Source organism: Symphalangus syndactylus, chromosome 5, assembly GCF_028878055.3.
Source record: "Symphalangus syndactylus isolate Jambi chromosome 5, NHGRI_mSymSyn1-v2.1_pri, whole genome shotgun sequence".
In the NCBI taxonomy this organism is placed as follows: domain Eukaryota; kingdom Metazoa; phylum Chordata; class Mammalia; order Primates; family Hylobatidae; genus Symphalangus; species Symphalangus syndactylus.
Window position 1 is genome coordinate 50787636 of NC_072427.2, and position 26915 is coordinate 50814550.

A 26915-nucleotide genomic window follows, 5' to 3' on the forward strand; every position below is an offset into this window, starting at 1 on the left:
GGAGGTGAGAGGCTGCCTTTGCTGACTGAAAAATTCCAAATAGATAATTGAACTAGTGAAGACTGAGCTCTATAATAATTAGATTTATTCATTCAGACAACATGAATATCGTGATAGGGTTTTCTTCTCAATGATTGACTGACACATGCGATGCAATCCTCATGAGAAAATCCTTACTTTTTCCCTACGATTGGTTGTTTTCAGGGTTGAGAAATATGATACATTGAAATTTTGCTCAATGCGCTACAGTTATCATGGTCTAAATATACAGACAAAATTTTCTGTAATGTTAGTATAATATTTTAACAGTGCTAGGATATGTTTTGACCATTGATGAATTTTTATGACTGAAGGGTCCTTGCAATTGGGGTAAAAATGTGAGTTTCAATAATATGTGTTTGCCCATGAAACTTGAAATTAGATAAATTGATGAGCAATCTGGTGCCTGACTTTTCTTTCCCAAGTACCTTTGGCTTCGTTTTCATTATGATGAAAGTGTGTGCTGTGAATAATGCCAATGGTAAATAAGACCTTTATGGACACTTATATGAATGGCAGTCAGGGCCATTCCTTCAGGCAACATGATTATCATTATGCATTCTTCTTCTCAATGAGTGACTAGCATACTTGACAGGATCTACAAGAGAGAAACTTTATTTTTTACTAAAATTGCATTGATATAATGTTGACAAGTTTTGTGATTATCGGTATCATCTCTAAGATGTGATGCTCATTTGGTCTAAATACAGGAGTTAACATATTAACTTCTAATTTATATATGTCAGGTTGCTATGTTTTTACAATGTTTGTGGTTTATTGATGATGACTCACAACATAAAGACTATGGCATTATGGCTACATGTTCTAATTCTGATATATACATATCCCATCATTCATTAAATTAAATACAATTATGAGTAGTATGATGTCTGTTTTCTAAAATCTGAGTTTCACCTGGCTCCAGTATGATCATTATATGATGGAGTGCAAGCAACATGTTAATGCCAATTGTTATTGATATGGCTTCCTTGAATATGTAAACACGAGTGATCAATTGAAGGTCTTATTTCTGCATTAAACTACCTGAGATATTCTCCAAATTCAAGAGACCTGTATAGTTAGTCTTTATTCTGTTTGATGAATAAATGGCCTATAGCCTATCTAATGGATCACTTTTTCCAGTACTAATCATATCTCTTCATCAAGAAATAGCATGCATAAGCCATACATACAGGAAGTAATATTTGTCATCTTGATCTACTGTCTTATCCTCCTCCGCTTAGATAAGGATGATTGAGGAAGAGTACTCTTTGGCTTGTTGACACCAGCACAGCTGACACACCCGGATATCTGTTTGGTCTCCTGTGAACTTTCAACCAGGATTTAAGCATGCCACTCTGGTAGGTATTTTCAGACAAAGTGAATATATGATTGTAGAGTTCCATGGCTTGTTTCAACAATAAGACCTTATGTTGTCTTGAGGACATGAGATGACATGAAAACTAAACTGGCTGGCCTTTATCTTTTCTGGGGTATTCTAGTTTGAGCTTAAGATAAAGAAATATATTTGGGATATAGTTTCTCTCACCTGTTTCTATTAGCTTCTAGAAGACCACTTATCAATTTTTTCCTTCTGATTTAGTGGAAAACATTTTGGCAGTTCCTCAAAAAGTTAAAGATAAAATTACCATATAACCCAACAATTCTACTCCTAAGTACACACTCAAAAGAATTGAATACAAATGTTCAAATGAATACATGTACATGAATGTTCATAGCAGCACTATTCACTGGCTGGAGTTCCAGACCAGCCTGGCCAACGTGGCGAGACCCTGTCTCTACTAAAAATAGAAAAATTAGCTGGGCATGGTTGCTCACGCTTGTAGTCCCAGCTACTCAGGAGGCTGAGGCACAAGAATCACTTGAACCCAGCAGGCAGAGGCTGCAGTGAGCTGAGATCACACCACTGCACTCCAGCATGGGTGACAAAGTGAGATTCTGTCTCAAAAAAAAAAAAAAAAAAGTAAAGGAAGGTATGATGACAATGTCACACAAAGTAGTGAATACCAATAAAAAGGAACTATTAAATAGAACCAAATGAAAATTCTGGAGTTGAAAAGTACAATAACTAAAATTTAAAAATTTATTAGAAGCACTCAATAGTAGATTTGAACTGGCAGAAGAAACAAGAAGTAAACTTGAAGATAGAACAATAGAGATTATGTTCAAAAGAACAGAAAGCATAAAGAATAAAGAAAAACAAAGACAGTCTTGGGCCCCGAGCCCACGGGGCTGTGCGGATGGTAGGGATGCCGACCCTACCAAGGAGCAGATGGCAGAAACAGAAACGACGAGGAGCAGTTCGAATGCCAGGAACTGCTCGAGTGCCAGGTACAGGTGGGGGCCCCCGAGGAGGAGGAGGAGGAGGACTTGGGCCTGGTGGCCGAGGCCGAGGCCGAGGCCGTGGCTGCCAGCTGGATGCTCGATTTCCTCTGCCTCTCTCTTTGCCGAGCTTTCTGCAACGGCCGCTCCAAGGACTTCCGTAGGACCCGCAACAGCGCAGAGGCTATTATTCATGGACTATCCAGTCTAACAGCTTACCAGTTGAGAACGATATACATATGTCAGTTTTTGACAAGAATTGCATCAGGAAAAGCCCTTAATGCACAGTTTGAAAATGATGAACGAATTACACCCTTGGAATCAGCCCTGATGATTTGGGGTTCAATTGAAAAGGAACATGACAAATTTCATGAAGAAATACAGAATTTAATTAAAATTCAGGCTATAGCTGTTTGTATGGAAAATGGCAACTTTAAAGAAGCAGAAGTCTTTGAAAGAATATTTGGTGATCCAAATTCTTATATGCCTTTCAAAAGCAAATTGCTTATGATAATCTCTCAGAAAGGTACATTTCATTCCTTTTTTCAACACTTCAGCTACAACCACATGATGGAGAAAATTAAGAGTTATGTGAATTATGTGCTAAGTGAAAAATCATCAACCTTTCTAGTGAAGGCAGCGGCAAAAGTGGTAGAAAGCAAAAGGACAAGAACAATAACTTCTCAAGATAAACCTAATGGTAATGATGTTGAAATGGAAACTGAAGCTAATTTGCATACAAGAAAAAGGTCTCACAAGAATCTTTTCTTATCTAAGTTGCAACATGGAACCCAGCAACGAGACCTTAATAAGAAAGAAAGAAGAGTAGGAACTCTTCAAAGTGCAAAAAAGAAAAAAGAAAGCAGAAGAGCCACTGAAAGCAGAATACCTGTTTCAAAGAGTCAACCAGTAACTCCTGAAAAACATCGAGCTAGAAAAAGACAGGCATCGCTTTGGGAAAAAGACAAGAATTTGAGATCTGGCATGAGGAAATATGGAGAGGGAAACTGGTCTAAAATACTGTTGCATTATAAATTCAACAACCGGACAAGTGTCATGTTAAAAGACAGATGGAGGACCATGAAGAAACTAAAACTGATTTGCTCAGACAGCGAAGACTGATTGGGTTTGTAAAAGCTTGATGAAAGGACAGTTAAGTATTTTGATCACTGCATTTTGTTTGAAACTTGTGTCATTGATGTAATTTAAAACTTTTGTTTAAAGCATTACAGTATTTTTCTGTGACCATCAATTAATATGAGGGTTTGTGCTATAAGAGTTAAAGCATATGCTATCATTGTATTCTTTAAGAACCTTATTTTGATAAAATGTAAATTTGTTGAACCCTGCCACATTTAGTATCCCCACCCCCAAATCCTGTTCCAATGAAAAAGTTAAAACCTGATATGGAAAAAAAAAAAAAATTCAGTTAACCTATTTTGTGTCTGTAGGCTGACCTCAACCCTGTAACGTAACCCATTAAAATGAATTTTCTTTTTTTTTTAAGACAGAGTTTCTCTCTGTTGCCCAGGCTGGAGTGCAGTGGCGCAATTTCTGCTCACTGCAACCTCTGCCTCCCGGGTTCAAGCGATTCTCCTGCCTCAGCCTCCTGAGTAGCTGGGATTATAGGCACACACCACTACACCCAGCTAATTTTTGTATTTTTGGTGGAGGCGGGGTTTCACCATGCTGGTCAGGATGGTCTTGAACTCCTGACTTCATGATCCGCCCACCTCGGCCTCCCAAAGTGCTGAGATTACAGACGTGAGCCACTGCGTCCTGCCTAAAATGAATTTTCTAGATGATTGAATAACAATAGTCCTTTGATAGGAGATAATGACTTGATTTATGGCCTTAATATACTACTTAATTACTTAAGACGTTTATTAATAGAATGATAAATGTACAGAGTAACCTATAAGCATGACATACTTTTGTTTTCAGTAGTTTCATGTAAAGAAAAAAACTTGAAAATAGTAATACCTGAGGACCCATGGGAATAATAGACACTGGGGAGGTAGGGTGGGGAGCGGGAGCAAGAGCTGAAAAACTACCTACTGGGGACTCTGCTCACTACCTGGGTGACAGGATCATCTGTACCCCAAACCTCAACATCACACAGTATACCCAGCTAACAAACCTGCCCATGTGTTCCCTGAATCTAAAATAAAAATCGAAATAATTTTTTTAAAAAAGAAAAAGACAGTAGTATTACCCATGGGACAAAATTTGTACTATTAGCAAGAATAATTTTGTGTCTCATTTAGAAACAATTTGACTTTTGTTCCAGTGTTTAAACTTTGACAAAAATGGTTTTGAATAGATCTTTATAACCTGATGCCATAAATACAAGATTCTCTGATACCTTCATTTAATATATCAATATTGGGCCTAAAACAGTATTCTCTAAAGCTTAAATTGGTATTAACTACGATCATCTTGATGTCTATGATAGATAATAAACAAGGTCATACATGCCTTACTAAACAATTTTGGTTTTTCACCAACATTTTATTCTTTAAAAGATTTAGACTAACAGAATTATTAACATTTCGAGTCGTGTGCTTTATTTAGCAAGTGAGTAAAAATATTGGAATATTGAAGTATTTGCATAAAAAATCAAATGGTGGTGCTTTGTAATCTCTATTGTATTTCCTATTAAGGTTTCATATATTACTTTCCCATTGTTCTTGAATTTGTTATCCTATATATAAACAGAAACACGGATAAGTAAAAAAAAAAAGAGTCTCAGAGAATGTGGAACATCATTAAGCATACCAGCATACACATATGGGAGTACCAGACAGGCAGGGGAGATACAAAGGATCAGAAAAAAATATTCGAAGAAATAATGGCTGAAAACTTCCCATATTTGTGGAGAAACAATAACCTACATATCCAGGAAGCTCAACGAATTCCACTGAATGAATGCAAAGATTGACAAATGGAAACGTCACAGTAAGATTTCTGAAAGTCAAAAACAAGAAGAAAGTCTTGAAAGCAGTGTGAGAAAAATGATTTGTTACTTACTTACAAGGGAATCCCAGGAAGATAACAGCTGACTTCAGCAGAAGCAATGGAGGCCAGAAGCAAAGGGATAACATATTAAAAATGCTCAAAGAAAAAAGAACCTGTCGTCTAAGAATTCTGTACCTGGCAAAGCTGTCTTTCAAAAATGAAGGCAAAATAAAGACTTCCTCAATTAAAAAAAAAAAAAGTTGGAGAATCTACTGCTCTCAAAACCCCCTTAAAAGAGTTCTCTAAATACTTAAAGAAGTTATTCAAGCTGAAAGCAAGTGAGCCTAGGTAGTTATTCAAATCAACATAAAGAAGCAAAATGCTTGTAAAGGTAATTATATAAATATAAAAGACAGTAGAAATGTAATTTTTCTCTTAAGATATTTTAAAATAAATTCTATAAAATAATATGTATATAATGTATTTTGGGGTCTATAACATATAAAAGTGTAATATATTTGCCAAAGAAGATAGGTGGATGCAAAGCAATACAGGACTAAGGAGATGACTGCAGATGGTAGATTAATATTTATTATAATGTCTTTCTTGGCTTATAGCATCAATAAATGTAATATGTATAGTAATACCACAAAAGATGGCAAAAAGGGAATAGAGCTATATAGGTGTAACATTTCTGTTTAAGACTGAAATTAAGCTAGTGTAAATTAGAAACTTATTTGGGTGAGTTAAGATATATGCAGTAAACCCTAGGGCAACCACTGAAAAAATTCAAAACATATAGTGAAAAAAATTATTAAGGAAGTTTAAATGCTACATTATAAAATACTTAACAAAAAAGAAAGAAGTAAAGAGGAATAAAGGAACAAAAACACATGAGACATAGAGGAGAAGAAGAAGAATGACATAATAAACTCAACTATATCAATAATAAAATTACATGTGAATAGAGTAAATATGTTAATTAAAAGGCAGAGATTCCCAGGCTGGATAAAATCTCCAGGTTTAATATCCCTTTGCCCCAAGTAAAATCCAGCTTTTTTTTCTATGATGTATTTGATCACTGTGCTGGTTTACAAAAGATTTCTAACCTTACTAAAATCTTTAAAATCAGTGGCAAAGTGTTCTATCTCATTTCACCCGTATCAGAGACTCAAATCCTGAAAAATACCAAGTTGACCTGCCCATTCTTGAGTTCTACTGAATCGTGTGTTCCCAGATCACTATGGATATTGCTGTTTACTTGACCAATTACTTTTAGTCAACAAGATTTGAACAATGCTTTTGATTCACACAGTGTGAGACCTAGACTTCCCTCATATTGAAATAGGGCATTAGCATCCTGGATTCCTGCACCGGCTTTTGAACCTTATGTTTCCTGCACCCCAAGAAGGCATGTTATCTGGACATTGTCCTCTCTGTGATGGGAAAGAACAGTTTTTTCAACAAATATTGCTAGGACAACTGGATATCTAGATACAAAAGATATTGCATTTATGTTACCAGTTTTCTGTGTCAGTCCATTTTGCTCTGATGTAACAGAATACTGCAGACTGGGTATTTGTAATGAGTGGAAATTTATTGGCTCACATTTCTGGAGTCTGGAAAGATCAAGGGGCTGGCATATGATGAGGGCCTTCTCGCTGTGTCATCATATGGTAGAAGGACAAAGAGAGGGTATGGATGGGACAAATATCTTCTTTTATAGGAACCCACCCCTGAAATAACAGCATTAATCCATTGATGAGGGCAGAGCTCTCACAGCCTAATCACCTTTTTTTTTTTTTTAATTTTATTTTGAGACGGAGTCTCGCTCTTTCGCCCAGGCCAGAGTGCAGTGGCACTATCTCGGCTCACTGCAAGCTCCGTCTCCCAGGTTCAGGCCATTCTCCTGCCTCAGCCTCTCAAGTAGCTGGTACTATAGGCGCCCACCACGGCACCCGGCTAATTTTTTGTATTTTTAGTAGAGACGGGTTTTCACTGTGTTAGCCAGGATGGTCTCGATCTCCTGACCTCGCGATCTGCTTGCCTCGACCTCCCAAAGTGCTGGGATCACAGGCATGAGCCACCGCGCCTGGCCGCCTAATCACCTTTTAAATGTTGCTTTATTAAACACTGTTGCATTGAGGGTTACGTTTCCAACACAGGCTTTTGAAATGAAAAATTTGACCATTCCCAATTACAGTTTGAAATTTCAATACTCCTTTCTTAGTACGAGATTGAACATGGATAAGATAATCAGTAACGGTGGATGTAAGAACACTGTTAACCAACTTGACTCCACTGGCATGTGTAGAACACAACACCCAACAATAGCAGAATGCACATTATGTTCAAGTGCTCATAAAGCATTGTCTTGTATATATGTGTTTTCTCCTTTTTTTGATAAAGTTAGCTAGTAGAGTGCCTATGTAGTTAATATTTTTAAAAAACCACAGGCTTCTCAATTATTAATTACATCTATGGTTTTTAAAATATTATCTTCATTAATTTCTGCTTTGATCCTTATTCCTTTCTTTCTTGTACTTTATTTTTGCTCTTTTTTAGTGTTTTAAGATGAAAATTGAATTCTTTCATTCATCTACTTTTTCATTTTTAAAAATAACAAAAACATTTAGTGCGGCCGGGCGCGGTGGCTCACGCTTGTAATCCCAGCACTTTGGGAGGCCGAGGCGGGCGGATCCCGAGGTCAGGAGATCGAGACCACGGTGAAACCCCGTCTCTACTAAAAATACAAAAAATTAGCCGGGCGTGGTGGCGGGCGCCTGTAGTCCCAGCTACTCAGAGAGGCTGAGGCAGGAGAATGGCGTGAACCCGGGAGGCGGAGCTTGCAGTGAGCCGAGATCGCGCCACTGCACTCCAGCCTGGGTGACAGAGCGAGACTCCGTCTCAAAAAAAAAAAAAAAAAAAAAAATTTAGTGCAATGAATTTTCCTCTAGAACTGCCTTTAAATGCATATTACGGATTCTCATATGTTGTATATTTTAAAATAATATGTAAATATATATTTGCATACAAAAACATATTTACATACAAAATATGTATTTACATATTTAAACATATGTATTTTCTGTTTATGTTTTTCCTTTTACTCAGGAGTTAATAGCATATTTTTAAAATTTCTTGGTGAAAGAGCCTTTATGTTATTGTTAGTAAAGTCTATTTTTTTACATTGTGATCAGACAGTGCAGTTTTTAATATTTCTTGAGTTACTAATTTTTCTTTCCAACCTAATATATAATCAGTTTTTTGTGACTATGCCATGGGCACTGAAGAACAATATATATCTTCTATTATCTGTCAAGTTTAATATATAGCCGTAAAATCTACCTTATTTTTATGTTGCTATTTTTGTCTGCTTGATCTGCCTTTTTCTGAGAATGGTGTATTATAGTTTTCTATTACGGGATCATCTATGTCTTGTCTCCTTACGTCTCATACATCTCATGTAGTTTTTTATTCATAAAGGTGGTTATTATGTTATTTGGTATATAAGTCTCCATAAGGGTCAAATCTTCATGTGTATTATATCTTTTAGCATAAAAAACGTGTCCTTCTTTGCCTTGGTTAACACTGCGGGACTTGAATACATTGTGTGATATAAGAATTACTACTCTTGCATGCAATTGGCATGAAAAAAAAAAAAGACTACTCCTATCTCTTTTTGTTTTCATGTGCCTGATATACTTTCGCCCATCCCTTTATTTTCAGTCTTTTAGAATCCATTTGTTTTAGATGCATCTCTCATAGAAAACATATTATGTTTTATTTTGTGAGCCTGCTGAAAATATTTTTCTTCTAGTAGGTGTGTGGAGTCCACTCACGTGTATGTGTGTGTGTGTGGGTGTGTGTAGCTGTGACTGATATTTATTGTGTTTGTATTTTCTTTCTATTATTATTATTATTATACTTTAAGTTTTAGGGTACGTGTGCACAATGTGTGGGTTTGTTACATATGTATCCATGTGCCATGTTGGTGCACTGCACCCATTAACTTGTCCTTTAGCATTAGGTATATCTCCTAATGCTCTCCCTCCCCCCTCCCCCCACCCCACAACAGTCCCCGGAGTGTGATGTTCCCCTTCCTGTGTCCATGTGTTCTCATTGTTCAATTCCCACCTATGAGTGAGAATATGCGGTGTTTGGTTTTCTGTCCTTGCGATAGTTTACTGAGAATGATGGTTTCCAGTTTCATCTATGTCGCTACAAAGGACATGAATTCATCATTTTTTATGGCTGCATAGTATTCCATGGTGTATATGTGCCACATTTTCTTAATCCAGTCTATCGTTGTTGGACATTTGGGTTGGTTCCAAGTCTTTGCTATTGTGAATAGTGCCGCAGTAAACATACGTGTGCATGTGTCTTTATAGCAGCATGATTTATAGTCCTTTGGGTATATACCCAGTAATGGGATGGCTGGGTCAAATGGTATTTCTAGTTCTAGATCCCTGAGGAATCACCACACTGACTTCCACCATGGTTGAACGAGTTTACAGTCCCACCAACAGTGTAAAAGTGTTCCTATTTCTCCACATCCTCTCCAGCACCTGTTGTTTCCTGACTTTTTAATGATCACCATTCTAACTGGTGTGTGATGGTATCTCATTGTGGTTTTGATTTGCATTTCTCTGATGACCAGTGATAATGAGCATTTTTGCATGTGTTTTTTGGCTGCATAAATGTCTTCTTTTGAGAATTGTCTATTCATGTCCTTCTCCCACTTTTTGATGGGGTTGTTTGTTTTTTTCTTGTAAGTTTGTTTGAGTTCATTGTAGATTCTGGATATTAGCCCTTCGTCAGATGAGTAGGTTGTGAGAATTTTCTCCCATTTTGTAGGTTGCCTGTCCACTCTGATGGTAGTTTCTTTTGCTGTGCAGAAGCTCTAGTTTAATTAGATCCCATTTGTATTTTCTTTATATTTGCTATGCTCTTTTGTCACAGTGTAGTCTTTGCTTGCCTATTTATTTATTCATACTTAGGAGAGTTTTTGTTTTTGTTGGAGTGTTTATTTTGTACCTCTCTTAATTCTGTTAGTTCTGTGTTTTCCTAGTTAATCTTTTACTTCTGATTTATCAGTTTGGGGGATGTTCTTCAACACTCCCCTATTGCTCATGCAACGTGCTTTTGGTTTTTCTTTTTTTTTTTTCCTCCTCCTGTGTTTAGTTGTCTTATTTCTACTTTGTCACAATATTAGTGACATTTGTATGCTAGTCTACTACCCTGGATAGAGAATATACACCTGTCAGATGGAAGGAATATCATGTTGTATGCTGCTGTCAAATAGATCCTAACATACTTTAATAATCTTTTAAATGATATAATCCAAGTTCATAGTTAACTCCTGACTTTTTATTTCTATCATATTCAGCAGATATATCAGCACTGACAGCCATCCCACTGCAATATCACTTCACATTTTGCTTAGACCAAAGGGTTCTGAGAAGCTTCTGGAGCTGTCGTGAAAGCCAGTTTCACTAAAGTCAAGTCAGACATCCGCCTGTGCTGTTTTCTGCTATAAGCTGAATGCAGGAGATACACTGTTAGGAGCATCAGTGCAGTGTGAGGAATGTTTACTTATTGGTAGTAGACTTGTCTGGATCAAGGATAAGCACAAGTATCTGAGATGCTGAGGCGTGGCTGAATGAATGGCCATGTGTTCTATTGCAACAGGATAAATAACACATTCAGAGCAAGCCCAACTGGTGAACTCCTCAATTATCTCACAATACCACTATCATGTGTCTTTCATTTTTCACATCACAGTGTATTTTCATAAAATCTTATTGGTAGACCACAACTTTAGCATTTCCCATTCAAGATACAACTACTGTGTCACTTGGATAGCTTGGTAGAGAGGAAATTGGCTATTTTCAGAGTAAATAATTCAAGGAGGAAACAAATTTATAAATGAAATGACAAAGGTGATGAGACCAAGCAATGCTGATGTTTATAGCAAGGACTAGAGGGCTGAGATGCCTGTATGGTAAGAAATGATAATGGAACCAATCTTGTGCTTTATTTTTTATTAATTTGGAGCATTCTCTGATCTGATTTATTTTCTATGTGATATTTTGCTGCAGGTTAAAAGCTGAAACAACTTCAAGGAAACTTCAGGGAAAACAGGTGAGCAGCCACTTTGGTACTTTTGAAATTCTTTGTGTGTTCTGTGGGCAGTGATGTCAGAACGTCAAGGACTGTGAGTTCATTATTTCAGAGGCTTAAAGGAGATTATTCTTTTGGTAGATCTATTTCCCCATGGGTGTCCCTACCTTGTTCAAGGATTCCTTATTATTGTTTCTTCTCTTTGTTTAAATCTCTTTTTGAAATGACCTAAACAACTGTGGAGAATCATTGACATATTTCCTTTTTTCACTGTTCATGTTGGGTGAAAATAATCTTGTAGTGAAATTCACGTGTTCTAAATATTGTTTTTTTAAATCTTTATCTGGCACATTCATAACATAGATGTTTCTATACATATTAGTACTGTAATCATATCATATATTATTCTGTTACCCCACTTACTCCTTAAACTTTTAATTGATTAAAGAGTTTTTATAAAGTTCCCCAATATATATATTCTTTTGAGACATAGTCTCACTCTGTTGCCCAGGCTGGAGTGCAGTGGCATGATTTTGGCTCACTGCGACCTCCCCATCCTGGGTTCAAGCAATTCTCCTGCCTCAGCCGCCCAAGTAGCTGGGATTACAGGTGTGTGCCACCACGCCTGGCTAATTTTTGTATTTTCAGTAGTGACGGGGTTTCACCATCTTGGACAGGCTGGTCTTGAACTCCTGACCTCGTGATCCACCCGCCTTGGCCTCTCAAAGTGCTGGGATTACAGGCTTGAGTCACCGCACCTGGCCAGATTTTAATCTAATTTTATTAGAACAATTCAGTCATCTGTTTTTTCATGCTATGTATATGAGAGTTCCATTATTTAGATACTAAACAAATGTCTACTGTACATTTACTGTTCTCACTGATGATGCATTAGATAACCATGCACAAAATAAGCCTGGCTGTGGAAATGCTTATTTGTTGGGAGGGTGCTTGTTTGGATCGATGATGAGAATAATTGTCTGAGGATGCTGAGGGACTCATTCCAGATGTCAATCTGAGGTCCAGATGTGCAGCCCTCCAATAGGACAAATAAGACTCTCAGAGCCTGGCTCTATTTGGGAATCCCTCAGTGACAACATAGTACCCCTGTAAGCATGCCTTTTCTATCTCTCCGAAGAGGGCAGTAGCATCCTGTCTTATGAGTCAGTATGCACTTTAGTATGCTTAGTGACCCAAGACTTGCTTTAATTGTAGATGGATATTTATATATAGGAAATATTTCTTAAGTAACAAATGAAAAACTTTAGAAGATTGAATTAAGGGTTAAGCAATGTGATATGTCTGAAAATCTCATTAGTGTTGTGCTGAAAGAAGGAAATATGGCATGTCTCTATTAAATAATGACAATGGAACCAAGTTTAGTGCTTTGTTATTTTTACTGTGGAGTATTTTCTAAGATTATGTTTGCTCTTTTTTTCTTTCATGTTTTGCTGAGATAGAAGGCCTGGAATCTGATCCTCCACTTCAGAGAATAGGGGTGAGTAGCTAAACCATTATCTTTTGAAATTCATATGTCATGTGCTGTTTGCTAGGTCTTTAGGTCGTTTTGTACATCTTTTCAGAAGCTTATTGGAGGACATTTTCATGATATGTCCTTTTCCTCATTGAGACCCTCACCATGTCACCTACACTGTTGAATCCTTATCATTTCTCTTTTAATTTTAACTCTCTTCTGCTTTTATGGAAAAATGTAGAATTTAAGAGAATTTTTGGCAATTTCATATTGGATCAAAATGTATTGCAGTGAAATCCAGGTGTGCCAAAATGTTAACAGATTTTCCTCATCTGTTTAATTATTGGGGTTTCAGAATAGAGACTCCATGGTTCATAATATCTTTGTGGACATACTACATTGTATTTCTGCTTCTAATGTAATTATTAAATATTGACTTGAATTAGTCTTTTCTCATTGTTGCAACAAGGTAAGTTATATAGGAAATTTTCTTCTCTTGATGGCATGTCTGAGATAATCATAGATATAAGACACCTGGCTGGTTTCTAGAATGCATGTAATTTTTGTTTCTTGATCTGTGTGTTGAGTACTCACTGTGTTTCCATCATGCAAATACATTGAGCTTTACAGTTTTAGTGTATGCACTTTTCTACATGTATATTATTCTTCGATAGAAAGTAAAAAAAACTTATCAAACTAGTCAAAATATTGGTTAATACATAAAAAAAGTCTCAAGTAGATTGTGTATTACATGGTGCTTATTGATTGATGCCCTCATAATAGATCAAGTGGGTTCTCTCTTTAGCACGGGGCTTTTTAGCAAATCATGTCATGAGTAGTTACTCAAGTATTTTTATTTTAACACATTTATGTTTTTTCTATGCATATTCTTAAATTCTCTTATACTTTTTTCTCTGTTATAAAAACATGCTGAACAATCTCAAGACTTAAAGATTGCAGTATTGTCCCCACATATTCATGTATTTTGGTACCCAATTCTTTATACTTTCTTTGACAGATCACTTGAACTGGCACATGTCTCTTGTTTTGCAGAGAGGGAATTAATGTGATACCTTCATGCTTTTCTATTCTATGTGCTACATAATTGAATATACAAGCAAATATAGTTGTTAAGATTTAGTGTGATTATTTCTACACCACATGCAAAGAAGTTTCTCATAAATCTTAATAGAGGCCCACATGCATTGTACAGTTTAGAATTTGGGGAAATATTGATGAAGTTGGGTAAAGTATAAAGCCAAAAGTCAGAACAGTGAACTCCTTGCTTAAGGATTTCCTTGGAGATTACTTAGTCAATACACAACTGATAAATTTAAGTGCTTTTCACCTTTTGAGTTCTCGACATATTAAAGCTAAAATGTGTTTCAACTTTTAATCCTGCTTCCCTGATTTTCCCTTTTTTAGTTTAAGATCAAAGAGCTCCAGCCATAAATTACTGCCAAGAGTAACCACTTCCTTTTAAGAAAGCTTAACTATATAGAAGAATATAAAATTATTTATGACAGATGCATTTTTAACCTTTTCCCCATGCTTTCCAGAGGAAATATGTTTAATCATCTGCACTATATTAGGGAAAAACTTTCTATGTAATACAAGTATCTATCAATCCATTTATCTTTCTATATAAGATGTATTGATCATAACCAATTAATTTTATTGTAAATGAGCTTTAGATTTGACATTTTGGTAGTAATATATGTTGTACAATCTCCTGAGGTCCTGTAGGTCTTGAGGTCTCTATGTCAAAAACTATAGATGTGCCAGTGTCCTCAGTGAATGTGAAGGACACCACATTTTCCTTAGCCATTTCTTGTTTTCAGAATAATGGTTATCAACATTTTGCTACTGCAAGATACCATACATTTATATTCAGAATATGCCAGTTTTCATGCACTCATGCCTCTGTTTCTGTAGAGCATTCCTAGAATGAGTAATGCTTGAAAATTAGGTCCATGTGATTTCTTTAATGAGTTATAGTCAAATCATGAAATATACAGGTTACCATTATTTTAGTAATGTATTAGAATGTCAAGGTAAAGTTGTCTACATTGTATATATACACACAACATACATATAATTTATAAAACATCTATATTTATACAACAGATATATATTTATATATTTATACAACATAAAATATATTTTATTTAAACATAAAATATATTTTATTATTTAATATAGATTCTTAAGTGATAAATATGTTTAACATTATTAAAATAGGTTAAAATAGATTATAGTTAATACAGTGAAAATTGGCAGTCCTTTTACAAAACATATGCCATAACTATAGCATTTATCACTGACAGTCATACCAGGATAGTCTTTTATTTCCAATCACTTAAATATGCAAAAGAAATTTGAAGACAAATTCAGAAGTTTTGAAAGAGCCATTGCCTGGGTAAACTATACAGGTTTCAGTTTTATTTATAATAATTATGAGGCCAGGCGCGGTGGTTCAGGCCTGTAATCCCAACACTTTGGGAGGCTGAGGCGGGTAGATCACGAGATCAGGAGATCGAGACCATCCTGGCTAACACGGTGAAACCCCATCTCTACTAAAAATACAAAAAATTAGCCAGGCATGGTGGCAGGCGCCTGTAGTCCCAGCTACTCGGGAGGCTGAGGCAGGAGAATGGCGTGAACCCGGGAGGTGGAGCTTGCAGTGAGCCAAGATAGCGCCATTGCACTCCAGCCTGGGAGACAGTGCGAGACTCCGTCTCAAAAAAAAAAATTATGTTTATATTTATAAATTAATACATAATAAATTAATAACTTGTGATAGGCAATGCAAAGATGACAGTGAAAGGACAAAATTGATTAGATTGATAAAGTCCTGTTAACATGAAGAAATTAACCAGGATACCATCCACACTATAAAGTTAGAGAAATTTATCAGGACAATTCTCTAAAATACTCTTCTCAATTTTAACATTGTAACAGGAATTTTAAAAATTTTGGTATTATGTGTGTCTCCTTCCAGATAATTTGAATAGATTCATATTTAGCATTTTTTAAAGCCATATCTTTGTCCTTAGTGCTGGCAATGTATTCTTGAGAAAGAACAAATAAGAGATATGTAAAAGCATAAGTGAAGGTGTCAGGTTGAAGTAGTCAATCAATTATACAGAACACAAAGAATTTTATCTTGTATAATGTTTATATAACTTTATAGAAGTGTGCTGAAAGGGCTATAAAACATAGACATTATTATGTCATTGAAAGGTCCAATAGGTACTGAAATACATGCTTTTGTTTTGAACCGACCACCCTATAAACGTTGTATGGTTTATTTAGAGGAGAGCCGAGGTGTGTGTGTGTGTGTGTGTGTGAACTTGACAGGGAAGCAAGAACATCAAGTTGCCAATGCACTCTATCCATGGTTAGAATCATGCTGAAAACATGGCTCTCCCAGTTCTGGAATGAGCCCATAGATCAAGCATTCCCAGAAGACATAGCAGGCTCAAATCCCTGTATACACAATATTTCATGATTATCTTATGTCAGTACTTTCAAAGTATACAGTTTGTGTGAAGACAAATCCAATGTCATTTTTCTTGGCTAGCCTATATGTGTGGTAAATCCATTATTTATTTACTTGCTTCCTGAAAATTACAATCAGATTAAGAAACTGCAGCAAAGTGGGCATGATGAGATAGAGATTGAAGTGTAAGCTTACGTTAGTGATGCCCTTGGTTTGGATAAACACATCTAAGAGAAAAATGGAAAAACACACATGGCAGGGAAGCCTTAATAGAGCCAAAATATAGGATTGTATGTAGTAATGCAATCAATAGATGGGCATTTGGCAGTAATTATTTTTCAAATACGGATAAAAATTGCTTAGGAGAGTAAAAAGAGACAAAGTTGAAAGCAGGTTTATAGTAGGTGTTGTTTTAGTGTTGATCCCTTTTTGCTCCAATAATCAAAGTGATAAATATTGAAAATTGATTCATGCAGCATTACTTACTCCATTCTAATTTTTATATATGTCAACAGTGCCATCTCCCAAACTGCGCTAGCCGTTCAGGAGAAGTGACTCTGCTGAAGTTTATAAGGTTGACATATTGCCAGCTTCAGTAACGTAAAGCTGAAGTGTATACTGAATTCTTAATGCAAATAACAACTCTATTGGAAAGTAACCCAGTTATAGAAGTGCTAATTTGTCAGGAGCTGCCTTACCAAGATCATGATGAGTATAGTTATCTCAGGATTCTGAAAGATTGTTTTCAGATTTTAACTAGTCTAGCTGAATGTCCCTTAATAGAAAGAGAGGACTTTTAAAATTGGTTCAATATGATGACCTCCTGAATTATCTCACGTAGCCCGTATGTACATGCCTTTCTTTTCTCTCAGAAAATGGCACTATCATAATAGCTTTCTTACGCAGACTTCACCTTAGGGTTTTACATTAAGGGAGGGGTCTGGTGTTTCATTTATTTTGAACTATTTATTATTGATTATGTAGAGTGCTTGAGTAAAAAGTTGAATATAGAAACATCTAGAATAAATTTTTTTAAATGATCAGTGTTTATAAAGTGTATTATTAGTGTCAATAATGTTGGGAAAGTTTTAAGAGAATATAGGAAATTGAACATTACACAATTACAATGGGACCAAATTGTGGGGTCTCATTATAGTTAGTATTTATGTATTTTTTTCCAATTGATTTGTGTGCTTTTTTTCTGCATGTTTTTGGCAGATAGAATGGCTATAACAAGTAACAGCATGTCAGGTAATAAAAATAAGCAGAGCCCTATTCCTTTAAAAATCTTCACTGACGGGAGGGCCATAAAATAAGTCTTAATACATTTAAAGAATTAAATTCATGTAAACCATGTTAATTTAATTCCATAATGATATTGAATTAGAGATAAGAGGAATATCTCTTGAAAATCTCCTAAATGTTTGGAAATTTAAATTAGCATTTCTGACCTATTTATTGGTTAAAAAAGATACAAAGAAAGGAAAATTGAAAAGTTTTGAACTGAATAAAAATAAAAATATAGAATCTAAACCTTATGGGATACTGATAAAACAGGATATAGGGAATAATTTATGGTGCTGAAATGCCTATATTAGAAAAGAAAAAAGGTTTTAAATCAGTAAATTTGTATTTTACCTTAAGAAACTTAGAAAAGAACAAATTAACCCAGACTTAAGTAAAATAAAGGCACTAATAAAGATAAGAGCAGAAATCAATGAAATATAAAACAACAAAACACAGAGAAAAATTGAGAAAATTTAAAAATAGCCCAGTGAGAAGATATTGATAAACTTGTAACCAGACCAATTTAAGAAAAAAGTCAAAACACAAATACCAATATTTGAAAATGTAAGAGGGCAAATCATTACAGATTCTATGAATACTAAAATGGTAATGAGGAAAAATTATTTAAAAGGGGCATGTCAGCCAGGCATGGTGGCTTACCCCTGTAATCCCAGCACTTTGACAGGCCAAGGTGGGAGGATTGCTAGAGCTCAGGCATTCGAGACCAGCCTGGGCAACATGTTGAAACCTTGTCTACACAAAAAGTACAAAAATTAGCTGGGTGTGGTGTTGCACACCTGTAGTCCCAGTCACTTGGGAGGCTGAGGCAAGAGGATCACTTGAGCCCAGGAGGTTGAGGCTGCAGTGAGCCATGTTTGTACCACTGCCCTCCAGCCTGGGTGACAAAGCAAGACCCTATGTAAAAAAAAAAAAGTATGCCAACATTTTTCAATAACTTAAACGAAATGGAAAAATTCCTTGAAAGACACAAACTACAAAAACTCAGTGAACAAGTAAATAACCTGAATAGCCCTGTATCAAGTAAATTGAATTTGTAGTTAAAAGCCTTCCAACAGAGAAAACTTCAGGCACATATAGCTTCATATGAAATGAAAAAAAAAATACCAATCCTCTACAAGATTCCAGAACATTTAAAAGAAGGGAGTATTTCCCAACTTTTTCCATTTGGACAGCAATACCCAGGTAAGAAAAAGAGATGCAGAAATTTAAAAAGAAGAATATACATTATTCCTTATGAACATAAATGCAAAGAAATCTAATCAAAATTTTGGCAAATGAAATGTAGAAATACTTTATGACCAAGTGAGACTTACCCAAAGAATTTAAGGTTGGTTTTATATGTAAAGATCAACCAATATAGAAAAATCACTTCTGGAAAGTCAGAGTAAGAAACTCCAAGTCTACTCCTCCATAAAACCAATAAGAGCCTTGACAGAAATAGTTGAAATTAATTTTCCAAAACTTTGGAAATTAACCAAAGGCTTACAAAATTCCAGAAAACATTAATTCAAGAAAAATGGCTGAATCAGTAAGAACAGCCAGCTTTGTGGCATTTTAATATGCCCCCTTCCCATGGTTTTCTCCCTACTACTGTGGTAGTCTTAAAAATTAGCAGGATAGCAACCACTGGAGAAGAAAGGTTTGGAAATTTCCCAAAAAGTTCCATCCCCATAGAATTATCACTATTTGACCTCTAAAGCCCAATCTATAGGATTTATATTTATTTGGACTGACTCAGAGCTCATTCAGTAAGGAAATCTCAATTTCAAGATATTGGTCAAAAAGAATCCATGGCAATTGTTGACTATCACAACTGCCTGAAGTGTTGGTTACAGTTGGGATAAACAAGAAGCTGATCAAAAACTGAAAACTAAAATCTTGGGAATGAGATGTCTAGAGGATGCTTCAAAAAGCTCTGATACATTCCTGTTAATCTAGAAAGCTACATGCAGGCTGGGTGCGGTGGCTCACACCTGTAATCCCAGCACTTTGGGAGGCCGAGGCGTGCGGATCATGAGGTCAGGAGTTTGAGGCCAGCCTGCCCAACATGGTGAAACCCCGTCTCTACTAAAAATACAAAAATTAGCCAGGCGTGGTGGTGTGCATCTGTAATCCCAGCTACTCAGGAGGCTGAGACAGGAGAATCACTTGAACCCGGGAGGTGGAGGTTGCAGTGAGCCAAGATCATGCCACTGCATGCCAGCCTGGGCGACAGAGCAAGGCTCTGTCTCAAGAAAAAAAAAAAAAAAGAAAGAAAGCCACATGCATGTAATTGTTTACCTCTGGCTTTCCTTTTATGCTCTGGGCAAGCTAAGGAAGAGTTGTGAACTACCTAAGTGCTGAATGGGAACCATAACACACACACACAAACACACACACACACACACACACACAGCACCTTAGTAAAGGGTGAGAGGCATGTTAGTTAGAAGCATTAAAGGAAATCTCTTTCTAGTCATTATCTGTGCACTAACCTAACTGAACTGAGACTTCAGTATCCACATACTACAGGGCATATAAACGTTACAGAATTAGTCCAGGAAAAGCATATCTAAAAGAAAAAAAACAAAACAGCAACTAAAATAAACTCTGGGAAAGGGGAGAATATGATTTAAAGAGTTGCCACATTATACATAATATGTCTAGTGTTCAACAAAAAATTACGAGACATGCAAAGAAACAGAAAAACATGGCACAAAGAGGATAAGATGAAGTCAGTGAAACTATCCTCGAGGAAGACCAGATGTTGGTCTTACTAGACACAGACATTGAACCAGCTATTAAAAATACATACACAGAACTAAAGAAAAACATGTCAAAAGGGTTAAAGAAAGGTATAAAAAATAGTGTCTTACCAAATATAGACTACCAATAAAGAGAAAGAAATTATAAGAAAAGACAACATGAAAAAATATAAAGCAAAAAAATTAGACAATTGAAACAAGAGGGCCTCTATTCGCAGATTTGAGCAGGCAGAAGAAAGAATCAGTGAACTTGAAGATATGTCAGTTGAGATTATCCAGTCTGAGCAACAAAGGTGGGAAAAAATGAAGAAAACTGAGCAACGAAGAACTGTAGGACAGCATCTCTCATACCAATGGATGCACAAACTGGAGCCCTAGAAGGATGAAAAAAGGAGAAGGAAAGAAAACTTCCCACATTTTAAGAAAAACATTAATTTATATACCCGAGATGACCAATAAAATCCAAGTAAGATAATCTCAAAGAGATCAACACCCATATGCATCATGGTCAACGTGTCAAAAGACAAACATAAGGAGAGAATTCTTGAAGATAGTAAGAAAAAAATTATTCATAACATACACACCATCCTCAATAAGTCTGACAATTGACTTCTCACCGTAAACCATGCAGGCTGAAAATGCAATGTACTTAACCAAAGTGATGAAATAAAAACCTTCAACCAATCATTCTAGATCCAACAAAACTATTGTTCAAAAAGAAGAAATAAAGACATTCCTAAACAAAATCTCAGATAAATTTTCTCTATAAGACTTGTCCTAATAGAAATGCTAAAGGAACTCCTTCAGTCTGAAATAGAAAGGCACTGGAGAGTAAATCAAATCCACGAGAAGAAATAAAGAGAACCAGTAAAAGTAACTACATGTGTAAGTTTAAAACAAAGTATAAATTTATTTTGTTTGTAACATTTGTCTTTTCCTATTTGATTTAAAATATAATCTCAATTATCAACTTGTTTTGATGGTATTATATAAAGATGTAATTTTGGGTTATAGCACCAAAATGGCAGAATAGGAATTTTCTGTAGGTGTTTTCCCACATAAGTATCAATTTTGACAACCATCTATGGGCAAGAGTACCTTGTGGGAGTTCAGGAGTTGACAGTAAAAGTTCAGCACACCAGAGGAGTAAAGAAATCTAAGAATAGATTCATTGGAAAGGGTATAAACAGTTCCACTTTACCTGCATCACCCTCCCCCAAAAGTGGCATAGCTCAGTAACAAGAGACCATTATTTCTTCCACAGAGGAAAACGAGAGTATAATAAGTGAGTGTCCAGTTTCTCAAGACATACAGGCCCTTGCCCAAGAGATCCACTTTATTTTTGTCTCACCCAGAATACTGAGGTGATCAGCAAGGTGTAGTGGTTGGGAGAGGGTAAAAATAGGAAAGAGAGATGGGGACTTACAGCAATCCACACTTGAAACTGCCATAGATCCTACCAGTTGCTTCATGGACTCCATCAGGAGCCCACCTATAAGCCACTTGGGATGCATCACTCCCATCTTGCCAACAAAACCCCAAATGCTCCAAATGCCTCACCCACTCTTTGGCTGGCTCCCAAGTGCGCTCCTGTGAAAAGCAAGTCAGCATCTCTGCAGATGGCTTGAGAGCACATGTTGACAGCTGGCTCCACTCTGTAGAACTGGAAAAAAGCTCACGTACATGAGAATTTCACTACACTACCCTAAAAAAAAATGAGGGTTCAGCACCTGGCCTGACTTTATGCAACCTAGAGAAAGTGATATGGTTTGGCTCTGTGTCCCCAACCAAATCTCATGTCAAATTGTAATCCCCACGTGTTGGAGGAGGGACCTGGTGGGAGGTGATTGAATCATGGGGGTGGACTTCCCTCTTGCTGTTCTTGTGATAGAGTTCTCATGAGATCCAGTTGTTTGAAAGTATGTAGCACATCCCCCTTCACTCTCTTTCACTCCTACTCCACCTTGGTAAGACTTGCTTGCTACCCCTTTGCCTTCTGCCATGATTGTAAGTTTCCTGAGGCCTCCCACCCATACTTCCTGTACAGCCTGCAGAACTGAACTGTGAGCTAATTAAACCTCTTTTCTTCATAAATTATCCAGTCTTAGGTAGTTCTTTATAGCAGTGTGAGAATGGACTAATACAGAAGGCATACAACCTTAAGAATTTGCCCCCTTGAGGGAACAAGATGTGTGGAGAAGGTTCATCCATAGAAAATGTCTGAGAGAACCTCAAAATCCCTAATCTGACTAACTGATGAAAGTGTTTCTCTCCTAAGGCCAGTCAGTAAAGACCAGAGGGGGTGACTGTTTCTTTAAATGCAAAGGCAGCAGCACAATAATTCAAGAAACATGAAAAATCAAGAAAACATGACACCACCAGAAGAACACAATCATTTCCCAATAACCAACTCCCCAAAACTGGAGATGTACAAATTGGTTTATAATGAATTCAAAACAATTATGTTAAGGAAGCTCAGCAAACTAAAAGGAACACCAATAGACTACTCTGTGAAATCAGGAAAACAATTCATGAACAAAACTAGAAATTCAAAAAAGAGAAAAATTATCTTAAAAGAAAACCCAGAAATTATGGAGCTAAAGAATACAATGCATGAAATGAAGGAGTGTATCAACAGCAAAGTTGATCAAGCAGAAGAAAAAAAAAATCTGTGAACCCGAAGACTGGCTATTTGAAATTATTCATCAGAGGACTAAAAAAAAAGAATGAAAAGAAATAAAGCCTACAGGATGTATAAAACACCATCAAGAGAACTAATATAAGGATTATTGGACTCATAAAGGAGAAGAGAGAAAAGGGTAGAAAACTTATTTAAGAAATAATGGCTGAAAACTCTCCAAATCTAGGAAAAGATATGAGCATCCAGGTATATGAAGCTCAAAGATCCCCATACGGATACATTCCAAAGAGACTTCACCAAAACACATTATAATCAAACTGTCAAAAGCAAAATCAAGATGATGAATAAACCAATGCAACCACCAGTCACTAAGAGGGAGACAGGATTCTTATGTTGTGATTATTATTTACATATAATTTCAGTAAATATTATTGAAAAATTTATAATGTTTTAAAAAAAGAAATTTGAAAGCACTGAAAGAAAAGAGACTCATCACGTACAGGGAACCCTTTTAAGGCTATCAACAGATTTCTCAGTAGAAACCTTACAAAATGGGAGAGAGTGGGATGAACTATACAAGTGCTGCAAGGAAAAAAATGCCAACCAATGCTTTACCTGGCAAATCTGTTCCTCAGAAATGAAGGAGAGATAAGAACTTTCCTAGACAAACAAAAGCTGAGGCAGTTCATCACCACTAGACCTGCCTTACAAGACATACTAAGGGGAGTTCTTCAAGCTGAAATGATAAGGCAATAGTTAGTAATATGAAATGATAAACCTCACTGGTAAAGGAAAGTACATAGTCAAATTTAGAACACTTTGATACTATGATGATGGTGTATAAATAATTTTACTGTACTATGAAGGGTAAAAGACAAAAGTATTAAAAAAACAACCATAGCTGCAATAGCTTGTCAATGCATACTACAGTATAAAAAGATGTAAATTAGAACATTAAAAACATAACATGCAAGGGTGGGGAAGTAAAAGTGTAGTTTTCATATGTAATCAAATTTAATTTGTTATCAGCTTAAAATAAATTGTTATACCTATGTTTTATGTAAGTGTCATGGTAACTATAAAGGAAAAACCTCTAGTAGATACACAAAAGAAAAAGAGAAAGGAATCAAAACATAACACTACAGAAAATCATCAAATTACAAAGGAAGACAGCAAGGGAGGAACAAAGTAAAAAGAGCAAGAAAAAACTTAACATAATGAAAATAGTAAGTCCTTACTTGTCAATAATTACTTTAAATGTAAATGGATTAAATTATCCAAACAAAAAAACAGAGCGGACAAATGGATTTTAGAAACAACAACAACAAACACCACACACACACACACACACACACACACAAACACCCAGACCCAACTATGTGCTGCCTACAAGAGATTTACTTCCACTTTAAGGACACATACAGGCTGAAATTAAAAGAACAGAAAAAGATACTGCATGCAGATAGAAACCAGAAGAGGGCAGAGGCATCTATACTTACAGCATACAGAAAAGATTTTAAGTTAAAAACTATATCAAAAGGCTAAGAAGGTCAAAATGGTGAAGCAGTTAATTGTTCAAGAAGACATAAAAATTGTAAATATTTATACACCCCAAATTGAAGCACCTAAATATATAAGGCAAATATTAATACATATAAAAGGAGAAATATACAGCAATACAGTAATAGTAGTGAACTTCAGTGCCTCCCTTTCAAAAATGAATAGATAATTCAGACATAAAGTCAATAAGGAAACATTTAACTTAAACTTCACTTTAGACCAAATGGATCTAACAGACATTATACTGAACGTTTCATCCAACAGTGGCAGAATTCACATTCTTCTCAAGCACACATGGAATATTCTCCAGGATAGATTATATGTTAGATCACAAAATAATATTACAAAATTTAATAAAGCTGAAATATCAATTATTTTTCACCACAATAGTATAACACTAGAAATCAATAATAAGATGAAAACTGGAAATTTACAAATATATAGCATTAACATATTCCTGAACAACCAATGGGTCAAAGAAAAAAATCAAAATAATTTTGTGACAGCAAAGTAGAAACACAACATACCAATACAGGACACAGCAAATGCAGTTCTGAGGTAAGCTTATATTGATAAACACATTTTTAAAAAGATTTTAAATAAACAACATTACATCTCAAGGAACTACAAGGAAGAAAAAAAAACAAGCCCCATGTTATCAAAGGGAAGGAACTAACAAAGATCAGACAGAAATAAATGAAACAGACTAGAAAAACAATAGAGAATATTAATAAAACTTAGTTTTTTTAAAAAATAAAATCAACAAACCTTTAGCTAGACTAAAAAAAGAGAAGACTCAAATAAAATAAAAAACGAAAGAGGAGACATTACAACTGATACCACAGACATATAAATTAACAGAAAACTATATGCCAACAAATTAGTTAACGTGCAATGGGTAAATCCCTAGAAACATACAACCTACAAAAACTGAATCATGAAGAAATGGAAGATCGGAACAGATCAATAATGAATAAGGGAATTGAATCAATATTCAAAAATCTCACAAAAAGAAAAGCTCAGGATCAGATGGCTTCACTGGTGAGGACTACCAACCATTTAAAAAAGAATTAATACCACTCTTTCTTAAGCTCTTCCAAAAAAATTGAAGAGGAGAAAACACTTTCGAATTCATTATAAGAGGCCAGTTTTACCTTGATATCAAAGATTTAAAAAGAACACTTTGAGAAAGAAAAATTACAGGCCAAAACCCCTGATAAATATAGATGCAAAAATACTAGCAAACCTAATTCAGCAACACATTATAATGGCATACATCATGACCAAGTGAGATTCATGCCTGGGATGCAGGATGGTTCAATATAATCAAATAAACAAATGTTACACTACTTTAACAGAATGAAGGATAGAAATCATATGATCATCTCGATGGTTGAACTAGTTTACAGTCCCACCAACAGTGTAAAAGTGTTCCTATTTCTCCACATCCTCTGCAGCACCTGTGGTTTCCTGGGTTTTTAATGATCACCATTCTAACTGGTGTGAGATGGTATCTCATTGTGGTTTTGATTTGCATTTCTCTGATGGCCAGTGATGATGAGCATTTTTTCAAGTGTCTGTTGGCTGCATAAATGTCTTCTTTTGAGAAGTGTCTGTTCATATCCTTCACCCACTTTTTGTTGGGGTTGTTTGTTTTTTTCTTGTAAATTTGTTTGAGTTCTTTGTAGATTCTGGATATTAGCCCTTTGTCAGATGAGTAGATTGCAAAAATTTTCTCCCATTCTGTAGGTTGCCTGTTCACTCTGATGGTAGTTTCTTTTGCTATGCAGAAGCTCTTTAGTTTAATTAGACCCCATTTATCAATTTTGGCTTTTGTTGCCATTGCTTTTGGTGTTTTAGACATGAAGACAGTGTGGTGATTCCTCAAGGATCTAGAACTAGAAATACCATTTGACCCAGCCATCCCATTACTGGGTATCTACCCAAAGGATTATAAATCGTGCTGCTATAAGCCATAAAAAATGATGAGTTCATGTCCTTTTTAGGGACATGAATGAAGCTGGAAACCATCATTCTCAGCAAACTGTTGCAAGGACAAAAAACCAAACACTGCATGTTCTCACTCATAGGTGGGAATTGAACAATGAGAACACCTGGACACAGGAAGGAGAACATCACACACCAGGGCCTGTCGTGGGGTCGGGGTAGGGGGAGGAATAGCATTAGGAGATATACCTAATGTAAACAATGAGTTAATGGGTG

The 26915-nt window shown here is 35.9% G+C and overlaps 1 protein-coding gene and 1 non-coding gene across 2 annotated transcripts; both read left to right on the top strand.

The window, feature by feature from the left end:
• Window positions 1-1413: 1413 nt before the first annotated feature.
• Window positions 1414-7174, top strand: LOC129482511 (telomeric repeat-binding factor 1-like). Its single transcript, XM_063640226.1, is given in 2 exon segments — window positions 1414-2339; window positions 2342-7174. Coding segments are annotated over 2 exon segments (1281 nt in total). The 5' UTR covers window positions 1414-2221; the 3' UTR covers window positions 3505-7174.
• Window positions 7175-12420: 5246 nt separating this feature from the next.
• Window positions 12421-12487, top strand: LOC129483818 (small nucleolar RNA SNORD109A). Its single transcript, XR_008658306.1, has one exon. It is a non-coding gene; the product is annotated as a small nucleolar RNA SNORD109A (small nucleolar RNA).
• Window positions 12488-26915: the final 14428 nt, after the last annotated feature.